General features: G+C 35.3%; 1 protein-coding gene across 9 annotated transcripts in view; it reads left to right on the top strand.

Moving 5' to 3' along the window:
* EXOC2 (exocyst complex component 2) overlaps positions 1-26,620 on the top strand; it is a 262,914-nt gene that overhangs the window by 76,543 nt on the left and 159,751 nt on the right. For all 9 annotated transcript variants that reach the window (XM_082732163.1, XM_082732164.1, XM_082732165.1 and 6 more), the window contains 3 exons: positions 2,204-2,317; positions 4,339-4,463; positions 20,970-21,050. In XM_082732163.1, coding sequence (XP_082588289.1) covers positions 2,204-2,317; positions 4,339-4,463; positions 20,970-21,050 — 320 coding nt within the window. The remainder of the gene's footprint in view (positions 1-2,203; positions 2,318-4,338; positions 4,464-20,969; positions 21,051-26,620) is intronic.

The following is a 26,620-nucleotide window of genomic DNA, read 5'->3' as shown; positions in this document are numbered from 1 at the left end:
GAATCAATGAAGGGAGCCAGGAATAAAGGGAGAGGGTTTGTGAGAATCTTTGGTGAAAGCTTTGCTAGGCTGTGACGGGGAGGTGTGGTGAATGTGTATTCTTCTTCAATTATAACTGGTGAGTTTGGCTTCCTTGGAGCCACCAGGTAGAAGTGTTCCTTGAATTTGTGAAACAGAAACCCTGGCACCTGAGAGCACTGTGGTGTACATTGACATTAAAGGCATCAGTCCTTCGAAAGATGTTTCCTGGGACCAGATAAGCACCTCACTGGAGAGAGCAGGCTCCAGGGTATTGTAAGTTGTATGCAAGGTGACTGGTCACCTACAGTCATAGAGCTCCATTAGAGATCAGAGAGTATTTTTAAAAAGATGGGATCTTGGACCACATTGCTTAGTTTCTTTCTTTCTTTCTTTTTTTTTAATCATTATATCTCTTTCTATTTCTTCATTTTTTTTAAAAGTTAAATTCAAGTTAGCATGTAGTGTAGTATTGGTTTCAGGAGTAAAATTTAGTGATTCATCACTTAAATGTAACATCCACTGTTGACCACAAGTGCCCTCCACTTTAGTGCCCACCACCCCCACCCACCACCCCTCCAGCAATCCTGAGTTTGTTGTCTATAGTTAAGAGTCTTTTATGGTTTGCTTTCCTCTCTGTTTTTACATTGTTTTATTTTTCCTTCCCTTCCTCTCTGTTCATCTGGTTTTTTTTTCCCCTTAAATTTCACATATAAGTGAAATCATATGGTATTTGTCATTCTCTGACTTATTTCACTTAGCATAACATTCTCTAGCTCCATCCATGTCATTGCAAATGGTAAGATTCCATTCTTTTTGATGGCTCAGTAATAATCCATTGTGTATATATACCATCTTCTTTATCTGTTCCTCAGTCGTTGGATATTTGGGCTCTCTCAATAGTGTGGCTACTCTTGATAATGGTGCTATACACGTTGGGATGCATGTTCCCCTTCTTAATCAGCATTTTTGTATCCTTTGGGTGGATGCCTAGTAGTATAGTTTCTGCGTCGCAGTTCTGTTTTTAACTTGCTACGGAACCTCCATACTGTTTTCCAGAGTGGCTGCTCCAGTTTGCATTCCCACCAGCCTCACTGCTTAATTTCTGAATTGAGGCTGTGCTTGTAGTAATGTGACATCAACTCTCTCAGAAGAGAGTGAGTAGAAGTCATTACACCTGCCCACATTTTCTTCCAGGGTGGTGATAATCCCCACTTCCCCCAGTCTTACTCCAAATACACTGGACTATACAACAATGCTGTGATATATGGGACTGGGGGAACACCTTTCAGTCAGAGGCAACAAGATCAGAACAACAAAATAAAAATTAACATGATGTGTGCAGGAAAGTATAATCCTAAATTGAAGTATAATCCTAAATCCTAAATTGAAAAAGCTTTAGTTTTAAGGATTAGAGTAGCAAGAATGAGTCCAAGAGATAAGCAGGTTTGAATCACAGAGAGACTTGACTATAGAACTTGGGGTTCATCCTCTGCAGATGGACAGATAGGGATATAGTGAGGGCTGCTAGCTCATAAGCCTGTAAACAGGGTTTGCCCATGTTACTTTTGCTCTTAGACACAGCTTTCTAACTTCCAGCATGGAGTCTGAACTGTGGTAGTATATATTATTTGAACAAATAAACAAAATGATCCACAAGTTGGTCATAAAAATGTAGGCAAGAAAGTAAGCTGCTGGTAAGGTATTGCCTGTTTCAAACTTTTCTTAAAATAATATTCTAGATATAGACATCTAAAATTAGTATTTTATAATTAGCTCTAATTTTTATTAGTAGGCATTAGCATTTTTAAAACAATTTTCATACAAGTCTTGAACAAAACCCATTTTAACAAACTAATGCTCTTAAATTTCACTGTATCCAAATTTTGATTTTTATCCATTGAATAGAGAATGATTGCATATTTAGATAGATATCATGAACTTTAAACTATATTGATATAATTTCTGTATTTTAATTTCATCTTTATACAAAGCTTATATGATAAATCAGCTGCAGTTTAGGAAATATACTTTGTATACACATGTAAATATAGAGTCCATAATGTATGATATATAATTGTGATGGTTTATAGTCATGCTTATTTTCCTAGGTACTCTGGGATGTCTGTTGCATTATTGTAGTAATAGCATTTCAAGTATATTTTAAACCTTTTTTCTCCCTTAGAAGTAAATTTCCCCAGAAGGACTTAGAAATTCTGTTTCCTGGAATGAGTGCTGATTTTACAAGTGAGAATTTTTCAGCTGCCTGGTATCTTATAGAGAACCACTCAACCACCAGGTCAGTGGATGTTCGACTACTGATTATGCATGGTTTCACATGGATGTACCTAATAGGATTATATAATAATGTGGATTTTAGGTCTGCCTCTGCCACTAAGGACTCTGCCATAGTCCTTTGACTTTAGGTGAGATCATGAATATCACAGAATGTTTTCCCCCTTATTTATGAAATGGTATTATTAATTAGCAGATTCTTAATTCCTGCTATCTTATTGTTTCTGTATGATTCATATTTGTGCAACACATTAAAATTTTGTGGAGTCTCAACTGGGTACCTAAACTGATGTATCTAAATGTGAACTTTTTCTTTTCAAATCATACAGCTTTTAAGTGTTGGTATAAATTAGCAGCTTGCCTCCTTCCCTAGAACAAAGGAAGATGAGTTGATTTGTCATTTTGCAAAAACTTGCCTTAAAATTAAACAAAAAATGGTCAAGGTCATATATCCAAATTGAAGTGCTCCCTTTTGTCTGCCAATTACATTTTACCACACTCTGTACAAGAAAATGTTTGTAACTTTTTTGCAAGATTGATTTTAAAAACTGTATTTAGTAACAGTGTTTGAATAAATGAATGGTTTATTCCTTAAAATTTACATTCTTGAAAAGACAGCTTGTTAAGATATACATTAGGAGAAATTTTTCCTTTACCACTTACAGTGAAAACCATTAGAAAACATGAAGAGTTGGTATATATATAAAGAGAGACAGAGACAGAGAAGTTGGTATATATGTATGTATGTGTGTGTGTATATATGGAGAGAGAGAGAGAGAATCCTGATAAATTTTAAAATTTATTTATTTTGAGAGAGAGAGAGAGAGCATGCACTCAGGGGTAGGGCAGAGGGAGAAGATGAAAGAGAGAATCTTGAGCAGACTCTCCACTGAGCGTGGAGCCTGAGTCAGGGTTCTATCTCATAGCCCTGAGATCTTGACCTGAGCCAAAATCAAGAATTGGACACTTAAGTGACTGTGCCACCCAGGTTTCCCAATCCTGATAAATTTTTAAAATAAATGTCAGATCTTTCATTGCAGAAGATGGTTCTAATTTTACATTATGGATGTGCTTTTTGTATTACTATAAGTCAGAATTGATCTCTGCTTTCTGTGTAGGGCTGTCATGGCACTGAAGAATATATTCAAAGTTTTATAGCCAGATTTTCTTAGCCTACCTGAAAATAAAACTTATAAAATATAGAGACCTACCTATTTTTCTCTGCTTGAGATGTAGAGATGAAATATTTTGGTCTTTTAAGTTATTTAAATTGTGAGTGGACTCCCCAAGTGTTTGTTTTTTTTTTTTTCTTTTTTTAAAATTTTTATTTATTTATTTGAGAGAGAGTGAGAGAGAGAGAGCAGGAGCAAGGGGAGGGGTAGAGGAAGAAGGAGAAACAGACTCCCTACTGTTTAGGGAGCCCCACCTGGGCCTTGATCCCAGGACTCCAAGATCATGACCCTAGCCAAAGGCAGTTGCTTAACAACTGAGCCACTCAAGTGCCCCTTGACCCCCAGTTTTTCTGTAATTTCTTTGTTAATGACAGAGGACTGGTTATTGATGTGGGGAATAATGGTATGCTTAATTTATATACAGAATACAGAAATGAACTTACAGAGGAGTTCTGTCTTAGATAACTTGATAACCACTGCATTGATCTAGGTCTGCCCACAGGGAATTGATATTCATGACTCCTTACCTGGCATATCAACACATGATATATATTGCTTATAGAAATACCCACATGTATATTAACTTCTTAGGGGTCTGACATATTTGGAATGAAGATATGAAGGCTACAGTACTATATATAGTTCTATAGTTGCTTTAATTTTGTCATTCATAATAAATGAAAGTTTAGGTGTAGATAAGAATTTGAAAGCTTTTTGTTTTCATCAGATTACATGTTATATCAATTCGTGTCTTTCTTAATTTAGGCTTCCATATTTTATATTTAATGCATTATCTTAATTCTTTTTTGCTTTTTAGGAGTCTCAAACTTTTGGTTTCTTAATTTCATTTCAGTTTTGAACAGCTCAAAATGGCAGTTACCAACCTGAAGAGACAGGCTAACAAGAAAAGTGAAGGCAGCCTGGCATATGTGAAAGGAGGTCTTAGTACTTTCTTTGAAGCCCAGGATGCCCTCTCAGGTAAGGTGACCCTCACAGCCATCTGCGGGGCCTTCCCAATGGAAACCTGACACTCTGCTTGTGGAGCATTTACAGGGTGTGACATTCAGTCTGTATTTATAAAAGTAAAGATCTGAAATGTGCCATAAATATTTGTTGCAGACCAGGCTGAAACCTCTTAGAAGGCTGGATACTTTAAATACTTGTCTATGAGGCTTTTGTCAATCCACTGCATATATGTGAAATAGGAGACTACTTTGCCTTTCATGATGCCCAGTCTCCAGGGCCGATTAGAAACTAAATCCCAATAGGTAATATTCTAGAATTTTAAAAATCCTTTTATAGCCGTTAGTATCTTACACATGTGGCTAATTCTGTATATGTGACCCGTTGTCTTTTTGGTTTGGAAGGGACTGATGATACTGCATCATTCTTTTTAAGTATCACCCCATCAGCCCCTATACAATAGTTAAATATCTACCATCTGTGCTGTCATCTTTATATGGGAAAGAAATTAAATAGAAATAGCATAGCTTTAGACATTTCAGGAAAAGGTGTTGGGTATATTTTTTTCCCCTAAAATTACCTTAACTAATAAAAATCAAATTAATGCTTAGTAAAAAGTAAACTATATTAATAAAAGCCCAACTCTTTTTAAAAGCTCTTAAAAAAAACCCTCTTTTAAGAAAAAAAAAACAACCAGGTATCTTTAAATAGTAAGTTAAGTACCTATATGTAAGTACCTATAAGTTTAAGTATATACTGAGGCCACACTGTCTTCACTTCAGTAAGATTTTTTTTTTATTATTAATTTGTTTCCTTAATGTATAGACATTTTTAAATTGTTTTTATTTCGTTTATTTTTTTTTTTTAATTTAAACATTGTTTTTTCAACATTCCAGGATTCATTGTTTACATATCACATCCAGTGCTCCATGCAATACCTGCCCTCCTTAATACCCTTCACCAGGCTCACCCAACCCCCGACTCCCCTCCCCTCCAAAACCCTCAGTTTGTTTCTCAGAGTCCACAGTCTCTCCAGGTTCATCTCCCCCTCCACAGTCTCTCCTGGTTTGTCTCCCCCTCCGATTTCCCCCAACTCCCTTCTCCTCTTCTTCTCCCAATGTCCTCCATGTTATTCCTTATGCTCCACAAGTAAGTGAAACTATATGATAATTGACTCTCTCTGCTTGACTTATTTCATTCAGCATAATCTCCTTCAGTCCCGTATATGTTGATGCAAAAGTTGGGTATTCATCCTTTCTGATGGAGGCATAATATTCCATTGTATATATGGACCATGTCTTCTTTATCCATTCGTCTGTTGAAGGGCATCTTGGCTCTTTCCACAGTTTGGTGACCGTGGCCATTGGTGCTATGAACATTGGGGTACAGATGGCCCTTCTTTTCACTGCATATGTATCTTTGGTGTAAATACCCAATAGTGCAATTGCAAGGTCATAGAAAAGCTCTGTTTTTAATTTCTTAAGGAATCCCCACACTGTTTTCCAAAGTGGCTACACCATCTTGCATTCCCAACAACAGTGTAAGAGGATTCCCCTTTCTCCATATCCTCTTCAACACTTGTTGTTTACTGTCTTGTTAATTTTTGGCTATTCTAACTGGTGTAAGGTGATAATCAGTGTGGTTTGGATTGAATCTCCCTGATGGTTAATGATGATGAAAATTTTTTTCAAGTGTTTGTATGTCTTCTTTGGAGAAGTGTCTGTTCATGTGTTCTGCCCATTTATTTTACATGATTATCTGTTTTTAGAGTATAGAGTTTGAGGAGTTCTTTATAGAACTTGAATATCAGCCCTTTATCTGTAGTGTCATTTGTGAATATCTTCTCAATATTTGTGAAACCTACATTCTCAATATTTGTGAATATTCCATGGGTTGCCACTTTGTTTTGTTGGCTGTTTCCTTTTTGTGCATAAGCTTTTGATCTTGATGAAGTCCCAAAAGGTCATTTTTGCTTTTGTTTCCCTTGCCTTTGGAGACCTGTCTTAAAAGAAGTTGCTGTGGCTGATGTCAAAGAGGTTACTGCCTATGTTATCTTCTAGAATTTGATGGAATCCTGTCTTACAGTGAGGTCTTTCATCCCTTTTGAGTTTATCTTTGTGTATGGTGTAAGAGAATGGTTGAGTTTCATTCTTCTGTACATATCTGTCCAATTTTCCCAGCACCATTTACTGAAGAGATTGTCTTTTTTCCATTGTGTATTTTTTTCCTGTTCTGTTTGAAGATTATTTGGCCATAGAGTTGAGGGTCCATATCTGGGCCTCTACTCTGTTCCATTGCTCTGTTTTTGTCCCAGTACCATGCTGTCTTGGTGATCACAGCTTTGTAGTAAAGCTTGAAGTCAGGCAACATAATGCCCCCAGTTTTGTTTTTCTTTTTCAACATTTCCTTAGCAATTTGGGGTCTCTTCTGGTTCCATACAAATTTTAGGATTGTTTGTTCCAGCTATTTGAAAAATGCTGGTGGAAGCTGTCTAAAAAAAAAAAAGGAAAGAAAGAAAGAAAATTGCTGGTGGAATTTTGATCAGGATGGCATTGAAAGAATAGATTGTGCTGAGCAGTATAGACATTTTAACAATGTTTATTCTTCTGATCCATGAAAATGGAATGCTTTTCTATCTTTTTGTGTCTTTTTAAATTTCTTTTATGAGTGTTCTATAGTTCCTCAAGTATAGATCTTTTACCTCTTTGGTTAGGTTTATTCCAAGGTCTCTTATGGTTCTTAGTGCTGTAGTAAATTGAATCGATTCTCTAATTTCCCTTTCTGTATTTTCATTGTTCGTATATAAGAAGGCAACTGATTTCTGTACATTAATTTTGTGTCCTGCTATATTACTTAATTTCTGTATGAGTTCTAGTAGTTTGGGGTGGAGTCTTTTGGGTTTTCCATATAAAGTGTTATGTCATCTGTGAAGAGAGTTTGACTTCTTCTTTACCAATTTGAATTCTTTTTATTTCTTTTTGTTGTCTGATTGCTGTTGCTAGGACTTCTAGTGCTATGTTGAACAACAGTGGCAAGAGTAGGCATCCTTATTGTGTTCCTGATCTCAAAGGGAAGGGTATCAGCTTTTCCCAACTGTGAATGATATTTACTGTGGGTTTTTCATAGACAGATTTTATGAAATTGAGGAATGTTCCCTCTGTCAGTGTACTTTAAAGTGTTTTGATTAGAAACGGATGCTGTATTTTGTCAAATGCTTTTTCTGCGTCAGTTGAGAGTACCATGTGGTTCTCTTTTCTCTCATTGATTTGTTCTATCACATTGATTGATTTGTGAATGTTGAACCATTTTGGCAACCCAAGGATAAATCTCACCTAGTCATGATGAATAATCTTTTTAATGTACTGTTGGATTCTATTAACTAGGATCATGTTGAGAATCTTGGCATAGATATTCATCAGGGATATTGATCTGCAATTCTCCTTTTTGACCAGGTCTTTGCCTAGTTTGTGGATCAGGGTAATGCTGGCTTCATAGAAAGAGTCTAGAAGCTTTCCTTCTGTTTCTATTTTTTGAAACAGCTTCAAGACAATGGTATTATTTCTTCTTTGAATGTTGGTAGAATTCTCTAGGGAATCCATCGGGTCCTCGGCTCTTGTTTTTTGGGAGGTGTTTTTTTTTTTTTTAAAGATTTTATTTTTTATTTATTTATTTGACAGACAGAGATCACAAGTGGGCAGAGAAGCAGGCAGAGAGAGAGGGGGAAGCAGGCTCCCTGCTGAGCAGAGAGCCTGATGCGGGGCTCGATCCCAGGACCCCAGGATCATGACCTGAGCCGAAGGCAGAGGCTTAACCCACTGAGCCACCCAGGCGCCCCTTTTGGGAGGTTTTTGATCACTGTTTCAATCTCATTACTAGGTACTGGTCTAATCAGGTTGTCAGTTTCTTTCTGTTTCAGCTTTGGAAGTTTATAGGTTTCCAGGAATGTGTCTATTCCTTCCAGGTTGCTTAACTTATTGGCATATAACTGTTGGTAAAAATTTCTGATGATTGTTTCTATTTCTTTGGTGTTAGTTGTGATCTTTCCCTTTTCTCTCATAATTTTAGTAATTTAGGTCCTCTCTTCTTTTGGATTACTTTGGCCAGTGGTTCATTGATCTTATTGATTCTTTTAAAGAACCAGCTTCTAGTTTTATTGATGTGTTCTGCTGTATCTCTAGTTTCTAATTTATTGATATCTCCTCTAATCTTGTTTATTTCCCTTCTTGTGCGTGGAGTTGACTTAATTTGTTATTGATTTTCCAGTTCTTTAAGGTGTAAAGAGAGCTGGTATAGTCTGGATTTTTCAATTTTTTTGAGTGAGGCTTGGATGACTATGTATTTCCCCATTAGGACTGCTTTTGTTGTATCCCATAGGTTTTGAACCTATGTGTCTTCATTCTCATTGGGTTCCATGAATTATTTAAGTTCTTCTTTGATTTCCTGGTTGATACAAACATTCTTGAGCAGGTTCATCCTTAGCTTGCAAGTGTTTGAATTCCTTCCAAACTTTTTCTTGTGGTTGAGTTCCAGTTTCAAAGTATTATGGTCTGAGAATATGCCGGGAATAATCTCAATCTTTTGGTATCGGTTGAGCCCTAATTTGTGACCCAGTATGTGGTCTATTCTGGAGAAAGTTCCATGGGCACTTGAGAATAATGAGTATTCTGTTGTTTTAGGGTGGAATGTTCTGTCTGTATCTATGAGGTCCATCTGGTCCAATGTGTCATTCAATGCTCTTGTTTCTTTATTGATTTTCTGCTTAGATGATCTATTACTGTGAGAGATGTGTAAAGATCCCCTACTATTAATATATTATACCAATATGACTAACAGTTGGCTTATGTAGTTGGCTGCTCCCATATTGGGTGCAATAATTACAATTGTTAGGTCTTCTTGGTGGATAGAACCTTTAAGAATGAGGTAGTGTCCCTCTATCTCTGACTATAGTCTTTAGTTTAAAATCTAATTTATCTGATAAAAGAATCGCTTCCCCACTTTCTTTTGAGGCCTGTTGGCATGAAAGATGCTTCTTCATCCCTTCACTTTCAGTCTGGATGTATCTTTAGGTTCCAAATGTATCCCTTGTAGGTAGCATATGGACCGCCCTTGTTGTTTTATCCAGTCTGCAACCCTGTGCCATTTTATGAGAGCGTTTAGGCCATTAACCTTGAGAGTGATTATTGAATGATATGTTTTAATTGACATCATGTTGCCTGTGAAGTCCTTGTCTATAGATTGTCTCTGTAAATTTCTGTTCTATGTCACTCATGGGTTCTTTTTTCTTTTATAGAACCCCCTTAATATTTCTTGTAGTGCCGGCTTGGTGGTCTTGCTGGTCTTGGAAGCTCTTTATCTCACCATCTATTCAGCCTTGTTTGATAAAGTATTCTTGGCTACATGTTTTTTTTTTTTTTTTTTTCATTTCTTTTTTTTTTTTTTTTCATTCATTTCCTGAATATGTCTTGCCAGCCCTTTCTGGCTCACCAGGTTTCTGTGGACAGGTCTGACATTATTTTGATGGACTTACCTCTGTATGTAAGGAATCTCTTCTCCTTAGCTGCCCTTTGAACATTTTGTCTAAATTTATGGTTCGTGAATTTTGCAATCAAGTGTCTAGAGGTGTTTCTAGATTCATTGATCTTGGGGCGTTAACTTTCTTCCTCTAGGACCCGAACACTTGTTCCATTCCTCAGATTGGGAAAATTTTCATCCAGGATTTGTTCAGCTTTATCTTCTAGTCTTTTCTCTTATTCCTCCCCCTCAGAGATCCCGATAATTCTGACATTGGAACATTTCATTGCGTCACTTATTTCCCTAATTCTGTTTTCATGGCTTCTATGCTGCTTGTTCCAGGCCTTCTCCTCCTCCTTCTTCCTTATCAGTTGGTCCTCTAGATCACTAATTCTATCTTCTGCATTGGTTACCCTAGCTGTTAGAGTATTTAGATTAGAGTGGATCTCACTGATAGCATTTTTTTTTTTAAAGATTTTATTTATTTATTTGACAGAGAGAAATCACAAGTAGATGGAGAGGCAGGCAGAGAGAGAGAGAGGGAAGCAGGCTCCCTGCTGAGCAGAGAGCCCGATGCGGGACTCAATCTCAGGACCCTGAGATCATGACCTGAGCCGAAGGCAGCGGCTTAACCCACTGAGCCACCCAGGCGCCCCTCACTGATAGCATTTTTAACTTCTGCCAGGTTGGCTCTCACTTCCACCCTTAGAGATTCTATATTGTCACTAATGGTTTTCTCCAACGCAGCCTTTGCCTGGATAATTGTTACCCTGAATTCCCTTTCTGACATACTGTTTATGTCCGTATCCAATAGTTCTGATGGAGAGGGCCCATTCTCTGAATTTTTCCTCTGTTGGGTGTTCCTCCTCCTAGTCATTTTGGTGAGAGGTGGTTGAGGGGATGTATAGCTGAATATAGCTACCACGATCCACGCAAGGTTCACCCTTTCCTCTGATGTCTTCTGCCCTCGTAGAGATCCAGAAGTGTATAGTGTTACATCTCAGGCTGATTTTCTGGGTGTTCAGAGTGTTCTGGTAGATATTTAGCTCACTTTAGGTGACTGGTTGAAACAGGGTCTCCTACTTCTCCTTCATCTTGATGATGAATGATTTGTGCTCTGTATTTTTTGAAGGGTTGCTTTTCTTTCTTTGTGCTTATTGGTGTTCTACATAATCAATGTCACTGTGTTTAAGAATAGAAACCTGAGCATATATAAACAGAGTTTAGCATTATCAAATAAATTATTAATTTGCTAGTAACTATGCAAATGATAAGTGGACATATGTGATTAGCATTTCTCAGAAATTATTGTGATTAAAATTATTTCACTTAACAGAAATGCATGTTTAGCTTTTTCTGTTTTCTAACATGTGTTTTTGTATAAACATATATTTATTTATGGTGTTAGTTTTATAAATGGCTTCAATCTTGGCAGATTTCAAGTTGGGTTTTTTTTTTTTTTTAATTTTTAATTTTTTTTAAAATTTCTTTTCAGTGTACCAGAATTCATTGTTTATGCACCACATCCAGTGCTCCATGCAATACATGCCCTCCATAATACCCACCACCAGGCTCACCCAACTTCCCACCCCCTGCCCTTTCAAAACCCTCAGATTGTTTTTCAGAGTCCATAGTCTCTCATGGTTCACCTCTGCCTCCAATTTCCCTCAACTGCCTTCTCCTCTCCATCTCCCCATGTCCTCCTTGTTATTTCTTATGCTCCACAAATAAGTGAAACCTATGATAATTGACTCTCTCTGCTTGACTTATTTCTCTCAGCATAATCTATTACAGTCCCATCTATGTTGATACAAAAGTTGGGTATTCATCCTTTCTGATGGAGGCATAATATATTCCATAGTGTATATGGATAACATCTTCCTTATCCATTCATCTGTTGAAGGGTATTTTGGTTCTTTCCACAGTTTGGCGACCATGGCCATTGGTGCTATGAACATTGGAGTACAGATGGCCCTTCTTTTCACGACATCTGTATCTTTGGGGTAAATACCCAGTAGTGCAATTGCAGGGTCATAGGGAAGCTCTATTTTTAATTTCTTGAGGAATCTCCACACTGTTCTCCAAAGTTGCTGCACCAAGTCGCATTCCCACCAACAGTGTAAGAGGGTTCCCCTTTCTCCACATCCTCTCCAACATGCATTGTTTCCTGTCTGGCTAATTTTGGCCATTCTAACTGATGTAAGGTGGTATCTCAATGTGGTGTTAATTTGAAGCTCCCTGATGGCTAGTATGATAAACATTTTTTCATGTGTCTGATTACCATTTGTATGTCTTCATTGGAGAAGTGTCTGTTCATGTCTTTTGCCCACAGAAGACATGCGTTACTTGTATCATTTATCTATCACATTTGCCCTACAAGTATATTGGTAACTTACCGTTTAACAAAGATTATTCTGACCAACTGCTTAATCACATGAGCAGGTGACTCTATGGCATATAGAAAGTGATTTTAATAAATTCAAAAAGTTTAGACACACATATTTCATATTTCTATTTTTGATGTAGTGAAATGTGTATTAAAAAAACAGTAAATAGATAAATGATAAAGACTACTTGTAATCCCATTGTAGAGATAATGACAGTAACATTTTGATGTATTTCCTTTTGGTCTTTTTGTTGTTAGCTTATATGATAACATATTACATAATTGGAGTTATAGTGTATATAGAGTTGTGTATGCTAGATACCTCCTTTATTCTTTAGAATATTCCTCTGGGTAATTATTTTAATATACTGTAGCATTTGATTTATTAGTAGTTCTTCAGAAACTCTTCTGCTTATTGTCTTAAGTGGAATTAATCTATAGTTTTTTTTTTAAATGCTTTTTTGGTCAAGTTTTGGTGTTTATGTTCTACAAAAGCACATGAATCTATATGTATATATATGTAGGTACTGTGTGATGGGTTAAGTAGGTTAGGAATTACAGGTTAGAAATCTGAAAAAGCTAATATTTTGAAACTGTCAGCTAGAATTATGTTATTAATATCTTTTCATACTTATTTCTTTGATGATTTTTAACATTGGTTGGTTTTTGTTTTACTGATCTCAAGCAGTGAGTCTAAAACAGCATATTTCCCTTAAGTATGTACTAAAGTATGATTCCTTCCAGATAAGGGCATTTACCTATATAACCACAATGCCATTATCACAACAAAAAAAGTTTCAGTAATTCTTCAATATCATCTAATTCCCATTTCATATTCAAATTTCCCCCAGCTACTCTCCAACTTTCTTAATTGTTGGTTTGTCTAAATCAAGATTCAGATAAGATCCAGCCTTTCATTTATTTTTTTTAAAGTATCTTAAGACTCTTTTAAAAACTGGAACAATCCCCTTACCTTTGCTGCCTTGACTTTTTTTTTTTCCCCCATGCAGTTGATTTGTTGAAGAAATGGTCTTTGTCCTATAGGATATCCCATACTCTGTATTTGACTGATTACTTCCTCATGGTGTCATTTAATTTATTTTACTCTCCATTGTACTACTTGGACTTAACTATTTGGACATTAGATTAGATTTGGTTTTTGATCATGTGTAGTAGTGAGTACTTGTTGTTTCATTATATCAGGAGGCCTTTAGTGTCTGTGTGTTCCTTTTTTAGAGATACTATGATGGATCAAGTGGGTTCCAGTGGAATGGGTACTTGGTAGTTGCATGTGTATGTGTATGTATATTTTTTGAAAATATGTTTTTTAATTTTTGAAATTTCTACTCTTTATGATCTGTTTATTTTGATTTGGTTTTCCCCTGAAATTTTCTATTTCATCAAGATTTTCATTTTTAGCATTATATTATTATTTTTAAATCATTTATAATGCATGTTATATGCCCTTTTTATTATCAGTTCAATTTGTGTTCTACTTCCTTTATTTATATTGATTCTTTAGTGATGCCCTTTCTTGTGTTTTTAATATTTAAAAATTTAATTTTCCTCTTAGGTCTAGTAATTTGTACTGGATTTCATTTTTAAAGTTAGTGTCCAGTGTAACATGAAAAGAAATATATGTCAATCCATCTGTAACTGTGCCAAGATAAAAATGGGAAGGGAGGGCATGTTCTCATCAGGGCACACTGTTTGAAAGATTATCAATGCCTTATTACATTATTTAAATCTAGATTATTTATAGGAAACATGTCAGAGAAACCATCCACTTTGATTCTGCCAGTTTTTATTATATGTAAAACATGTTTCCTTTGTAACTTTTGGTGGCTTGGATTCTCTTGATATTGTTATGGTATTACAGTGTAATAATGATAGTTGTGAAATTAGGGGTAATTCCCAAGACCATGTACAAGTTTGATAATTTGTTAGAAGAAATCACAGAACTCACTAAAGGCTGTTTTTCTCACAGTGATGGTTTACTCTAGTGAAAAGATATAGACTAGAATCAGGCAAGAGAAAAGATGCATAGGGCATAGTGCAGAAAAGTTCTGTGCATGGAATGAAAGCTTCCTTCTCATGGTTGAGTCATGGATGGAATTGATTTTCCTGGTATGATGTGAGACAGTGTACATGGAGTATTGCCATCCAGGGAATCCAAGCCTTGGTTTCCATAGTTTGTTTTTTTAAAGATTTTATTTATTTATTTGACAGACAGAGATCACAAGTAGGCAGAGAGAGAGGGGGAAGCAGGCTCCCCGCTGAGCAGAGAGCCCAATGCGGGGCTCGATCCCAGGACCCTGAGATCATGACCTGAGCTGAAGGCAGTGGCTTAACCCACTGAGCCACCCAGGCGCTCCCAGTATCCATAGTTTTTAATGGATCTCTGTCACATAGACATAATTGACTGTTCCAGTAGCTGACCTCCATCTCTAGTCCCTCTGGAGGCTGAGCTGATGCTGAGTGACCCCGAGTCTTCACTATAAATCACATTGTTAGACTATCTGGCATGGCCCAAGGCCCCCATGTAAACAAAGACACTTTTATGAAGTAAGAATTCAAAGAGCTTAGTAGTAACCTCTCAAGGACCTAAGGGCAAAGGGCAGACAGACTCTTTTGGGGCAAGATTAAATTCTTTACTACACAATATCATTAATATTTCATACCCTTCCTTTTGCATGCATTTGCCTAATATATTCTACATCATATTCTTTTTAACCTTTAGAAATTGGATTTTGGGGGCGCCTGGGTGGCTCAGTGGGTTAAGCCTCTGCCTTCGGCTCAGGTCATGATCTCAGGGTCCTGGGATCGAGTCCCGCATCGGTCTCTCTGCTCAGCAGGGAGCCTGCTTCCCTCTCTCTCTCTGTGCCTGCCTCTCCATCTACTTGTGATTTTTCTCTGTCAAATAAATACATAAAATCTTAAAAGAAAAGAAAAAAAAAGAAATTGGATTTTGGCATCTCTCTGGTAAGCAACGTGGCAGGATTTTTGTATTTTTATGCCATTTTGAGAGTCTTTGCCTTTTAGTAGAAGAATTTAAGTTATGTATATTTATCAAACTGACATTTTTATCCTTTTGTTTTATTGTTGTATCATATTTTTTCAATTTCATTTTACTCTTTGTGCCATATAGACCATGTTGGTTATAAATCTTCCAGATTTGGAAGAAATGTTTTTATTTTTAAATTCTGTCATAGCTTGTCTTTGACTCCTGTTGTGTATGACAGTAGTTCAGGGCATCTTTATTTCTTAGGCTCTTTCCTTTTTTCTGATCTTAATTTAACCTGAAGTTAGCTACTATTTTATTTTACCTTTTCTTTCTCATGTTATTATTATGTTTTTAAGATTTATTTTTGTCTTTTGCATTTAATTTTATAACGTATTTACCATAGTTAATTAAAATTTACCATATATTCATATACGCTTAATAGGCTTTAATTTTTATTACCAGTCATTTTATATTTCATCTTTTCTATATTTGAATTTTTGTTTTGAGGAGTGGGGTATATATTTTGTGATAGAGCTTTTGAATTCTTGCATGTCTGGAAATGTCTCTTGCTTTCATACATGAGCAACCTCTTGGCTATTAAGAGAATTATTTTCTCAATTGATCCAGTGTCTTTTAGTGTTATAGAGAGAAATCCTAAGCCAGTGTAATTCTTTATTAAAATATTAAAGGAACTGTTTTCCTTTCTCCCTAAATGGTTTAAAGATATATTTGTTTCAACTTGAATTAAAAAAAAAAAAAAACATGCCTTTTCAGGATATATTAGAATGTTGATCTTATCTTTACTCATTTTTCCCCTTGCTTGATAAACTTTTAGAATCTGTAGACTCATATCTTCAGTTTTTAATGCTTTGTTATGTCAGATATCATTTATGGTTTATTTCTGAATAACCTTGTGTAAAAATGCTACTCCTTTCTTTCTGCTCTCTTGTGTGGTACCCAGCATTTTTTCTGTTTTCAGTACACTGCTAAGTTGCCCAGTATTTGTATGCCTCAACTAGTTTCCTTCTGTTTCCTGCTATACTGGATGTTGGGAAGTGTGGTCTGTAAATGATTGGAAAGGGAAAGGAGTTGTTAGAGGTAAGAAAAATGGGAAAGAAGAGTTATAGTCTTGAAGATAAAAAATTAGATGTTTCATGTCAGAACTAGGCTCAATAGAGATGACAGAGTATAGATAAACACCATTCTGTGCTTTTTTGATATCATCTGTGTTCTCCTTGAAAGGACTGTTTCATTTGCATCCACGGGTGTTTTTCCATCCATCCTGGTCAGGTAGACAGTATGGCTTTTATGTATCTTTAAGTTTTTAAGCTATTGTCAGTTTGCTTTTTCCCTGTGTATATCCATAAATATTGTAATTAAAACTTGATAGGTATGCCTGATATAACTTATCTGCCAGTGTTGACCTCAGTGTGTTTATTGTAGTTATTACTTTACTATATCCTGCTAAAATATTCCCAGCAACTTGTGTTACTTTTCTTTGGCAGTCATTCTGCCATTCTTTTCATTCCTTGAAGTCTTGATTAGCCATAGTTTCTTATCATTTACTGTTCAAATGAGTTCTGGCAGGCCATGGTAATGTTTGTGGAGTTTTTCATATAATTAAAGGCTTTCTTCAGTTCCTCAGTGCCTTCTGATCATCACCTTTGTTTTGGTGATCATGTCCCTGACTGCTCCTTGAGCTTATCACTTGACCGATCTCATTCTTTTTATTGATGAGCCCAGCATTAATCACTTGCTTCTTTTAAGAACAATTATGGACCCAAATGGTATGGATTACTTTTACTTATGTTATACTAAAGAGTACCTGAGAAAAGAGACCAGAGCAGAGTAAATAACATATGTTGTTCAATGTACAATTGACCTTTTTTCTCATGTTACTTTTATTGCTGCTCCTTGAGGCATTGTAAGCCATAACTGATTTTTTGGCACATTCTGTTGTGTCTACTGATATATAAAGGTTTTACGCAGATGTGGTTATCAAGGATCCAATTCTCTAATAGAGAATCCTTTATACCCTTTAGTGTTTTATGTAATAGTTGTAATAAATTTGATTATTTATTGTTTTTTTTTTCAACATAACTGAGGAAAGGATTCATAGGTTACCTAACCTATTTCAATGTAATTTATAAAATTTTGTCACTCTCATAAAAATTTGGTAGAATAAGAAGTAGGAATTAAATGTTTGAAAAGCTTTCTACAGATTTAAATTTTTTAAAAGATTTTATTTATTTATTTATTTATTTATTTATTTATTTATTTATTTGCGAAAGAGAGACAGAGAGAAAAAGAGTGCACAAGGAGGCAGAGTGGCAGGCAGAGGTGGAGAGAGAAACAGGCTCCCTGCCAAGCAAGGAGCCTGATGTGGGACTCGATACCAGGACCCTGGGATCATGACCTGAGCTGAAGGCAGCAGCCTAACTGACTGAGCCATCCAGGTGTCCCCAGATTTAAATTTTTAAGACACCTTATTCTAACTCTTCTTTGTCTTCTATTTTAGTAAGTATTGTTTTCAGAGTTTAGCTTATAGGCCAAATTAGGCCATAGCCCATCTTTGTACAGTCCAGGAGCTAAAGATGGCTGTGTTTTTCAAGGTTTATTTGGGGAAGAAAAAAAAAAAGAGAAGTAGAATATGTGATAGAGGCCCTATGTGACCCACAAAGCCTAAAATATTTACTGTGTGGTTCTTTATAGAAATAGTTTTCTAGTCTCTGACCTAGTTTGAGTATTCCTGTCTCTTAGACTAGTAGTAATATATAGTGGTTAGAGTATATGGATCACAGTGTACCTGACATAAATCCTTGTAGACATTGCCTATACACACATGTCATTTCTTAGTGCCTCATTTAATAATGGCATTGTATAAATGTGTAGACAAATACTTTGAAATTTTTAATTGAAATCTGCAAATCTGATGTCCATATTTAATTAGAGATAAATAAAAATTTCAGTGAATCAACAGGCAGTCTTTCTATAATTCTGATTTTTCTTTAAATAGAACTTTTATATTCATACTTTTTTGGTTTCTTAAATACAATTTTATGGTGTTCAACTGCTTCACATATTTAAGTTTTAATAGATTAGAAACAATAACAAACCTGTGATCATGTACCCAGTTGCTTATTGAGTTTTACTATTTAAAAATGTTTTTAGAGATAATAAAAGGTCAAGGAACCAGACATTTAGTTATTTGGTTTAATGTTCTGGAAAATAGGATTGCCTTTATCAGATCCCTGTGTCTCTTGGTCCTCATGCTTGGCTGACAGCTTGACAGTGACTCTGCTGTGGTGGAGATGGGTGGCAGGAAGCTGCTTTGTCAGCAAAAAAGAGCTGTAAACTGAGCTGAGGGGAGCTAGGCTTACCTAGTTTTGACCTGCTGATCAGTGATGGGCTTTGCCAGCAATAGAAATGTGACTGCCTGATTTCCTTTAATGATTTTAACTTAGAAAGCAACATTTGAAGCAGGGCTCTATAAGATGCAATGCCTTATTGCCATGGAAGAAACTTAAGCAATGCTCCCGTAATATGGAATGTGTGCCCCACGTTCTTTTGCAGCAAGATTGTCAGAAAAGTACACCAGCATTTAAATGAATAGTGTGAGCAGTGTTTTTAGTTTAGCTTTTTTATATTTGGGCATTTTTATCTCCTCTCTTTAAAGATAGGGAAGCTATTTTCCATTTAATGTAACAAGTTCAAGTTAAATTTAATTTTGATATGTGGAAACATTTTATGTCACTATCACCAAATAATCCAAATTTGAAACATTAAACAAAAAGAACTTTTTTTTTTTTTTTTTTTACTTGTGAGTCAACCAAGACAATTAAGAATATACTGGCAGACTTTTTTTTCCCCCAAATGTGTTTCTTTTTCTTTCTTTGATTGTGTTTCTCTAATAAAGAAGCTGTCTGTTTATAAATTTCAAACAAAATTTGAAATTGCTCTAAAAGAAAGGTATTAAAAAAGGGCAGGACTAAAATTAGAAAGTAATTATAAGAAGCAGAAATGTAGATGTTATTATGCATTGAGAATATTTTTATAGTGCATTTGAGCACTGACTTTTACCCAGGATTTTCTAATCAGTGAGTCAAAGGGAACAAAATTGTGATTGATTAAGGAGGGCATGTTTTGGATGGAGCACTGGGTGTTATATGCAAACAATTAATTATGGAACACTATATCAAATACTAATGATGTGTACGTAATAAAGTAAAAACAAATTTTTCTTTTTGCTTAAGCAGACCACACCCCCCACCCCCGAATAAATCTACCACTCATGACTGATGGGTTGATGCAGAACCTGTAAAATACTTTTAAGAAGAGTTTGACATTCTTTTTGAATGTTGGAGAATAGCTGTATCAGAGTGACGTTAATTTCATTGTACTGGCTGTAAAGCCATCGAGTTATATACATCTTATATTTGAAATTGTGCTAAACGAAGTTATGTGAAACAATAAAATCCTGGGTGTTTAGCAGCCATTATTTTAGAGAGAGGTATCATTTGCAACTGAATGCAGTTCCCAACTAACATAATAAGTATATTATTTTCATTCTACAGATGGGAAAAACAGGCTTAGCCAAGTTAAGTTGCTTGCCTATGCAATACAGGCAATATAGGGTGAAGTTTTTTGTTCTGGGATCAGACAGCGTGAGTTCAAATTTGGGATTTGGCTTTGTGATATTGGTCAACTTGTTTAATTGCCCTCAGCCATGGATTTCTTCTCTTGAAATAGAAATAATATTAGAACATACATCATTGACTTCTTACCAGATGAGCAATATGCATTAGAAATTTATCATTGTGCTTAATTTATGGTCATGGCTCAATTAATGTTTGCTTTGCTAGTTTTTTTTATTTTTATTATGTCAGAATTTTGAATTTGAAATTATATTTGGTCATTTCATTTTGAAAATTTTCTTAGTGCTTCACTTAGATAAGTCTGATTTGCCCTGTTTAAAACCTACTCTACAGTAGGTAAAACATTTTTTAAATATAAATTTTTAAATGATTTTTAAATAATGTTTATCAGAACCATGCAGACATGGCAATAATAACAAATACTCCAATATGATTTGTATATCCACAAATTGATATATTGGTAGATGTTACCAGATAGTTCTTGTGAACTTCCAGGGAAATAATAAAAGAAATGGAGAGAACATGAATAGTATGTATTTTGCCATGTTGTGTCCAAGGCTGAAATGGAATATTTTGAAGATGGTGTACTTCAAATACTAGTACTTCTCTTTTGCAGGTGGTGAAACTGAGAAATAAAAATGACTTTCCTATAGCCAAATATCAAAGATATTAGTTACATACGTCTCACTTTTATTTTCTTTTTTAGTTTAACTGTTCTTAACCACTCAACCTTGATGCTCAGATGATCGAGTATATGTATTATTGTACTATTTTAATAGTACTAAACTATGAGTAACATAGACTGGTGTCTCCTGCTTACTTTGCATAGTTTTTGCATGTTTGTGCTTCTTTCCAGCAGTGAAAATAATATGACCATTTTTTAAAGTTGTTTAAAAATGTCATTTTGATGTAATGTCTTTCCACCCACTAAAATAGCACACACTTTAACTAGATGTTTTTTCTAGCTATCCATCAGAAACTAGAAGCAGATGGAACAGAAAAAGTAGAAGGATCCATGACGCAAAAACTGGAGAATGTTCTGAACAGTAAGTTTTGTCCTACTACCCAAAACTATTTATGGACTTTATAATAAGCTTTAATATAGTTCTTGGAATTGGTTTCACAGAACAGGCAGTGAGTTGCATTTTAATATTTATTTCTAAATAGTAATGATTTAATAAATATAAATGGGGAATAAAAACATTGAAAATGAACATTCTGTTTTGTTTGCATTTTATTTATAAGAAATCATAATTTAAAAAATAAGCCCGAATGCTTCTAAGAAGTAAAACTTGCTACTGTAAAAGAGACTGGTATGTAAGTAACATTATCAAAGAGAGAAAAGTGCTGAAGCAATAGCCAGGATTGCCATTGACCAGAACCCTGAAACTTATCTTCATATATCTAACAGTTTTAAAGCAAATATTATCAGCTCCTGGAATGACAGATACTTACATGTCATTGATTTATCTATATCATGTCTTTTTCCAAAGTGAATTTATAGCAGCTTCATCTTTAAGAGTATTACTAACTGTGAGAAATTTTGTAAAAATTGTATGTCAATAAAACCTGATATATACAAAGTTTTGGGTCCCACCCACTTGCCTTATATCTTTTTTTTTTTTCCTCCTGACATTCTAGTTCTCAGCTACTGATCCTAATGATCTGGAAGAAACTCATCAGATGAATCAATTTCTCTTTTAATATTAGCAGCTTAAAATAACATTATCCTCTTTCACTCATATAGTAAACATCTGATAGAGAGCAGCAGTCCCCAGGGGAATCTCCCTGTTTTTAAGTTTATGTATAGCAAATGATTTCCCCATGAAATAGGGTTAAGAATAGCTAAAACATTTAAAAACCCTCACATCAGGTATTTAGTGATCTGTGAATGAAGGATTGTGATATTTAGTTTCAGACTACTAGCTTAATTTATTTCTTTGGTAACTTCCTGAACTTTTTTTTTTTGGGGGGGTAAATGTCTGTTTTTAAACCCCTGGGATCCCTAATAAAACATTTGCTGGAAAGAAGCTTTAATTTGATGTGGACTTCCTTTGCTAGAATTTGAGTACTTTGATTTCATCCTAAACTTATGAGTTTATTAGCACTTTAAATAATCTTCCCTCTGGTGGTTGTGGTGGTGGGTTGTTATTATTTTGCCTTGAGATTTTGCCTTGTTTTCTGAGAACCAAGTCAGCAGTTTAAATAAAATTAATATATTCTGAACTCAACTCAAATAAACATTTACTAAAGCTATTTCTATATTAATATAGCCAGACATTTTAAGGTCTTAGGTATTTCTACTCAGGCATACTATTTTCAATGGAGTACTTGTCCTCAAATCATGGTATCTGTAAAAAATGATATTTAGTAACTTTAAAAAGAGTGATTTATAAAAACAAGCTGATATTGTAATTAAATTGTTATATCAGTAAGAGAAAATAGACACTAAGGTTTGGAAAAAATTAAGATCTGTTTCATGTGTTAGGTTTAGCATAGTGTGTGAACATAATTTTTTTTTCTTCTAAGGAGCACTTTAGGAAATCCTCCCTTGGGATTTGCAGTATAAAATTTTAAGGGAAATTATTTTACTTCTGTTCTTCATAACCACAAACTTTATTTAGAAATGTGTCATATTAACTTTATTGAAGTTTACTATTCTTCAGTAAATTTGGGCTAAATTAGTCATTTCTTTATGAGACTCCACTTCAGGATTTTCTGGTGTAAAGATTTTTCTTAAAATCTATTCTTTTTTATAACACTTTCTTTTTCTGGAAACATTCTCTTTTTTAATGCCAATTTAAGTCAGATTTTATTTTATTTATTTTTTATTATGTTATGGTAGTCACCATACAATAGTACATCATTAGGTTTTGATGTAGTGTTCCATGATTCATTGTTTGTATATAACACCCAGTGCTCCATGCAATACATACCCTCCTTCATACCCATCACCTGTCTAACCCATCCCCTCACCACCCTCCCCTCTAAAACCCTCAGTTTGTTTGCTGGAGTCCATAGTCTATCATGGTTCATCTCCCCTTCCAAATCCCCCACTTCATTTTTCCCTTCCTTCTCCTAATGTCCTCCATTCCTTAGGTTCCCCAAATAAGTGAAACCGTATGATAATTGACTTTCTCTAGAGAGCTTGACTTATTTCACTTAGCATAAACTTCTGGAAACATTTTTTATGAACTTGATGTTGATGTTTGCTATCTTAGGATGAGGTTTTGCTAATTCAGGTCAACATGACAAACATTTATTTAATTGTGTAAAAGTACCATGTTTGGTTCAGTGTGAGATACAAAGATGGAAGACATATGGCCCATGCCCTGTACACATATCCTTTGTCCAGGTCGGTATATCATAGTTTGTAAGCTGGAGAATCAGGGAAAAAAAAATTATAGAGGGGCACCTAGTGGCTCAGTTGGTTAAGTGTCGGACTCTTGGTTTCAGCTCAGGTCATGATCTCAGGGTCTTGAAATTGAGTCCCACATCAGGCTCTGTACTCAGCGTGGAGCCTGCTTAAGATTCTCTCTCTTCTCTCCCTCTGCCCCTCCCACTCCAGCTCATGTGCATGCTCTCTCTCTCTCAAAAAAATTACAGAAGTACTATGGAAAATTTAATGTCTTTTCTTTTGGAAAGGAAGGAAAGAATAGATGAGTTTGAATGTAGTTTAGTTTGCTTAGATTATTATTAATGCTTTAATCTTATATATAATTATATACCAATTTGTATGTTTTTCCTGAGTTATTTTAAATGAAAGTTTTTAAAGGGCAAACTTTTTTACTTTAAGTTTTTTAGAAACTTAAAGTAAAAAAGGGTAATGTCGGCTCTAAGAAACTTAGTCCATTTTATTCTAAATATATCAATATTGATGCCATTCATTGAATTTTTTTCATTTTCCTCGATATATGTTTTTTATATTTGCCTTTGAACCTAATAATTCCTTCTTGATTTCAAGCCAGGGATGAAGGGATGACTATTAATTTATCTCAAATTCACATATCCAACTCTATGTCCTTACCTATTCCAGGAGTATAGAATAGTGCTCTTCAATAGAGGTTTTGGGATTATAGTTATTGAGCACTTAAATTGTAACTATATTGCTGAGGAATTGATTTTTTAAATTTTTAAAATTTTTATTTAATTTTAATAAATTTAACTTTAAATTGAAATAGCCATATGTGGCTAGTAATGGCATATTAGATAGTGTAGGTATAGACAATAAGTATTTATAGTAGCAGCTGTGGTGGTTAATAGTTAAAACTTCTGGAGTGCTCACTGAGGGTCAGGTATGGCTTCAGACATTCTCTATGTATTTAGTTCTCTCTGGGGCTTGTGCTGTCATACCTATTTTTTTTTTTTTTTTTTTTTAAGTAGACTCCTACCCAGTGTGGAGCCTAATGGGGTCCTTAACTCACAAACCTGAGATCAAGACCCAAGCTGAAATCAAGAGGTAGGCACTTAACCAACTGAGCTACCCAGGCAACCCTGTTATTTCCATTTTATTGACGAAAAAACTGAAGCCCAGGAAGATTAAATGTGTTATCTAAAGTCATATAAGTAGTAAGTGGCAGAGCTGGGATTTATATCTAGAAACCTAGCTTCAAATCTGTACTTAAAACTACCAACAGAGCTTGCTGTGCATTGTTTTGATAGGCATGAATTTCAATCACCACAGTTTGGTTAGATACACTTGTCCCTCAGCAACACAATTGAGATTTTAATTATCACAGTGTATTTGTCAAAATTGCATAAAGTACAAACGTGGTTGCTAGTTGTTCAGTCCACAGGTCACTCCATAAATAAGAGATGTTAGAGATGATCAGTGAGCACTTAACCTCTTTTCCTTCAGAGTCTCTGTGACTGGTCACTATACATATATTCACACACAGACAACAAAGCATATAGTTGTGTGGACTCCTTGTCCCCCAGACATAAACTCATATAGCTTTTTATACAAATGAATAATCAAAAGAGAGGATTGACCCACAAAGATGAAAGCACATTAAAAAAAAAAAAAAGTGGTAACAGTGTAAGTGAAATTCAAGTCTACCATAACTGGAGTTACAGAAGAAGCAGCTGTAGGCACTGCTGCTGTTCAGGAGACTCAAGCTGTGCAGCCAGAGGAACTGGATAAATGTGAATTTATTAGTGGAAATGAGGAAGGTATGAAGAAAAGAATAAGACATTGTAGGGAAAGTGATGCTTAAAGGAGTGCTTGGAGGCAATCAATGACATTCAGAGTGCAAATGATAAGTTTAGAAAGGAGAATGATAATTTATCAAAGTATAGAAAAGATGCTTGATACATATTGTAAATATTATGATGAATAAAGCAAGCAATCTTGTTTTTGTTTTTACAAAGAAATAGAACAGTTTTATTTTCAGTGTTTCTAATATTTTAAATCATAGATTACTAAGTAAATACTGGTTTTACTGTTTTTTTTTTCATTTTCTTATTCATTAAGACCAACAGTAAGCATGTTTTTAATGGTGCAACAATTTTTATAAGTCACAGAACAATCATAATTTCTCCATTACTTAAGATTGTTTGCTTGGTTTCAGCTTGCATGGCCGTTTATGTGGTTTTGAACACTGTGCCGAAAGGGGCTTGTACTATACTGTACCACCTCTCTAAGTAGAAGGAATACTGGATGCTGATTCAAAGGCTTATTTTTAGTCCTTGCTCTGTAAGCCTTTATTGAGCATGTGTCAGTTTCATCCCAAGGTTATAAAGGTAGTAGTTATGCATTATTCCTAAAGCTTATAGTCTAATGGAGAACACAGATAAGCAGGTGATTAAATTATGGTGTGATAATTGTCTGCCACTGATAATCATGGGGTTCATCTGGAGCCTACACAGGATGTATCTCATTGAAAAGTAGAGTGAAAGACTCTCAGGACAGGGTCATGTGAGCCTTCAAAGGTGAGGAGATAGTATCTAGGCAAGTGGAGGTTAGCATGTGGACAAGCCAACTGGATACAGGTGTCCCAGACAGGGAAAGCCACATGAGGAGGAAGCCCCTGACTTCAGGAGAGGAGACCTCCTGCAGTCAAGGAACCAGGATCCAGTATTGTAATATGGAAGTGTGAGATGTAGGACTGTGAGGTAGATGGGGGTCTGCTTAGGATAAGCTTTCTTTCAAATTCTAGTGTAGTAGAATTTGTATTTATTTTGAAGACTGTTGGTGACCCATTTAGGAATTTTAAATAAAGAAGTGACATTACGAACTTTAAAGAATATTCTGCCATCTGTGGAAAGACATCAACAGATGAATGGATAAAGAAGCTGTGGTATAGGGTTAGGGTTAGGGTATGGTATAGGTATACAACGGAGTACTATGCAGCCATCAGAAAACCAAAATCTTGCCATTTGCTACAATGTGGATGGAACTAGAGGTTATTACCCTAAGTGAAGTAAGTCAGTCAGAGAAAGATAATTATATGATCTCATTGATATGAGGAATTTGAGAAACAAGACAAAGGATCATAGGGGAAGGGAGGGAAAAATGAAACAAAATGAAACCAGAGAGGGAGACAAACCATAAGAGATTCAATCTAAGGAAACAAACTGAGGGTTGCTGGAGGGGCGGGGGTGGAAGGGATGGGGT

Source organism: Mustela nivalis, assembly GCF_964662115.1.
Source record: "Mustela nivalis genome assembly, chromosome: 5".
NCBI classification, from domain to species: domain Eukaryota; kingdom Metazoa; phylum Chordata; class Mammalia; order Carnivora; family Mustelidae; genus Mustela; species Mustela nivalis.
Note: the sequence above shows the minus strand (reverse complement) of the source record. Positions and strands in the feature narration are given on the sequence as shown.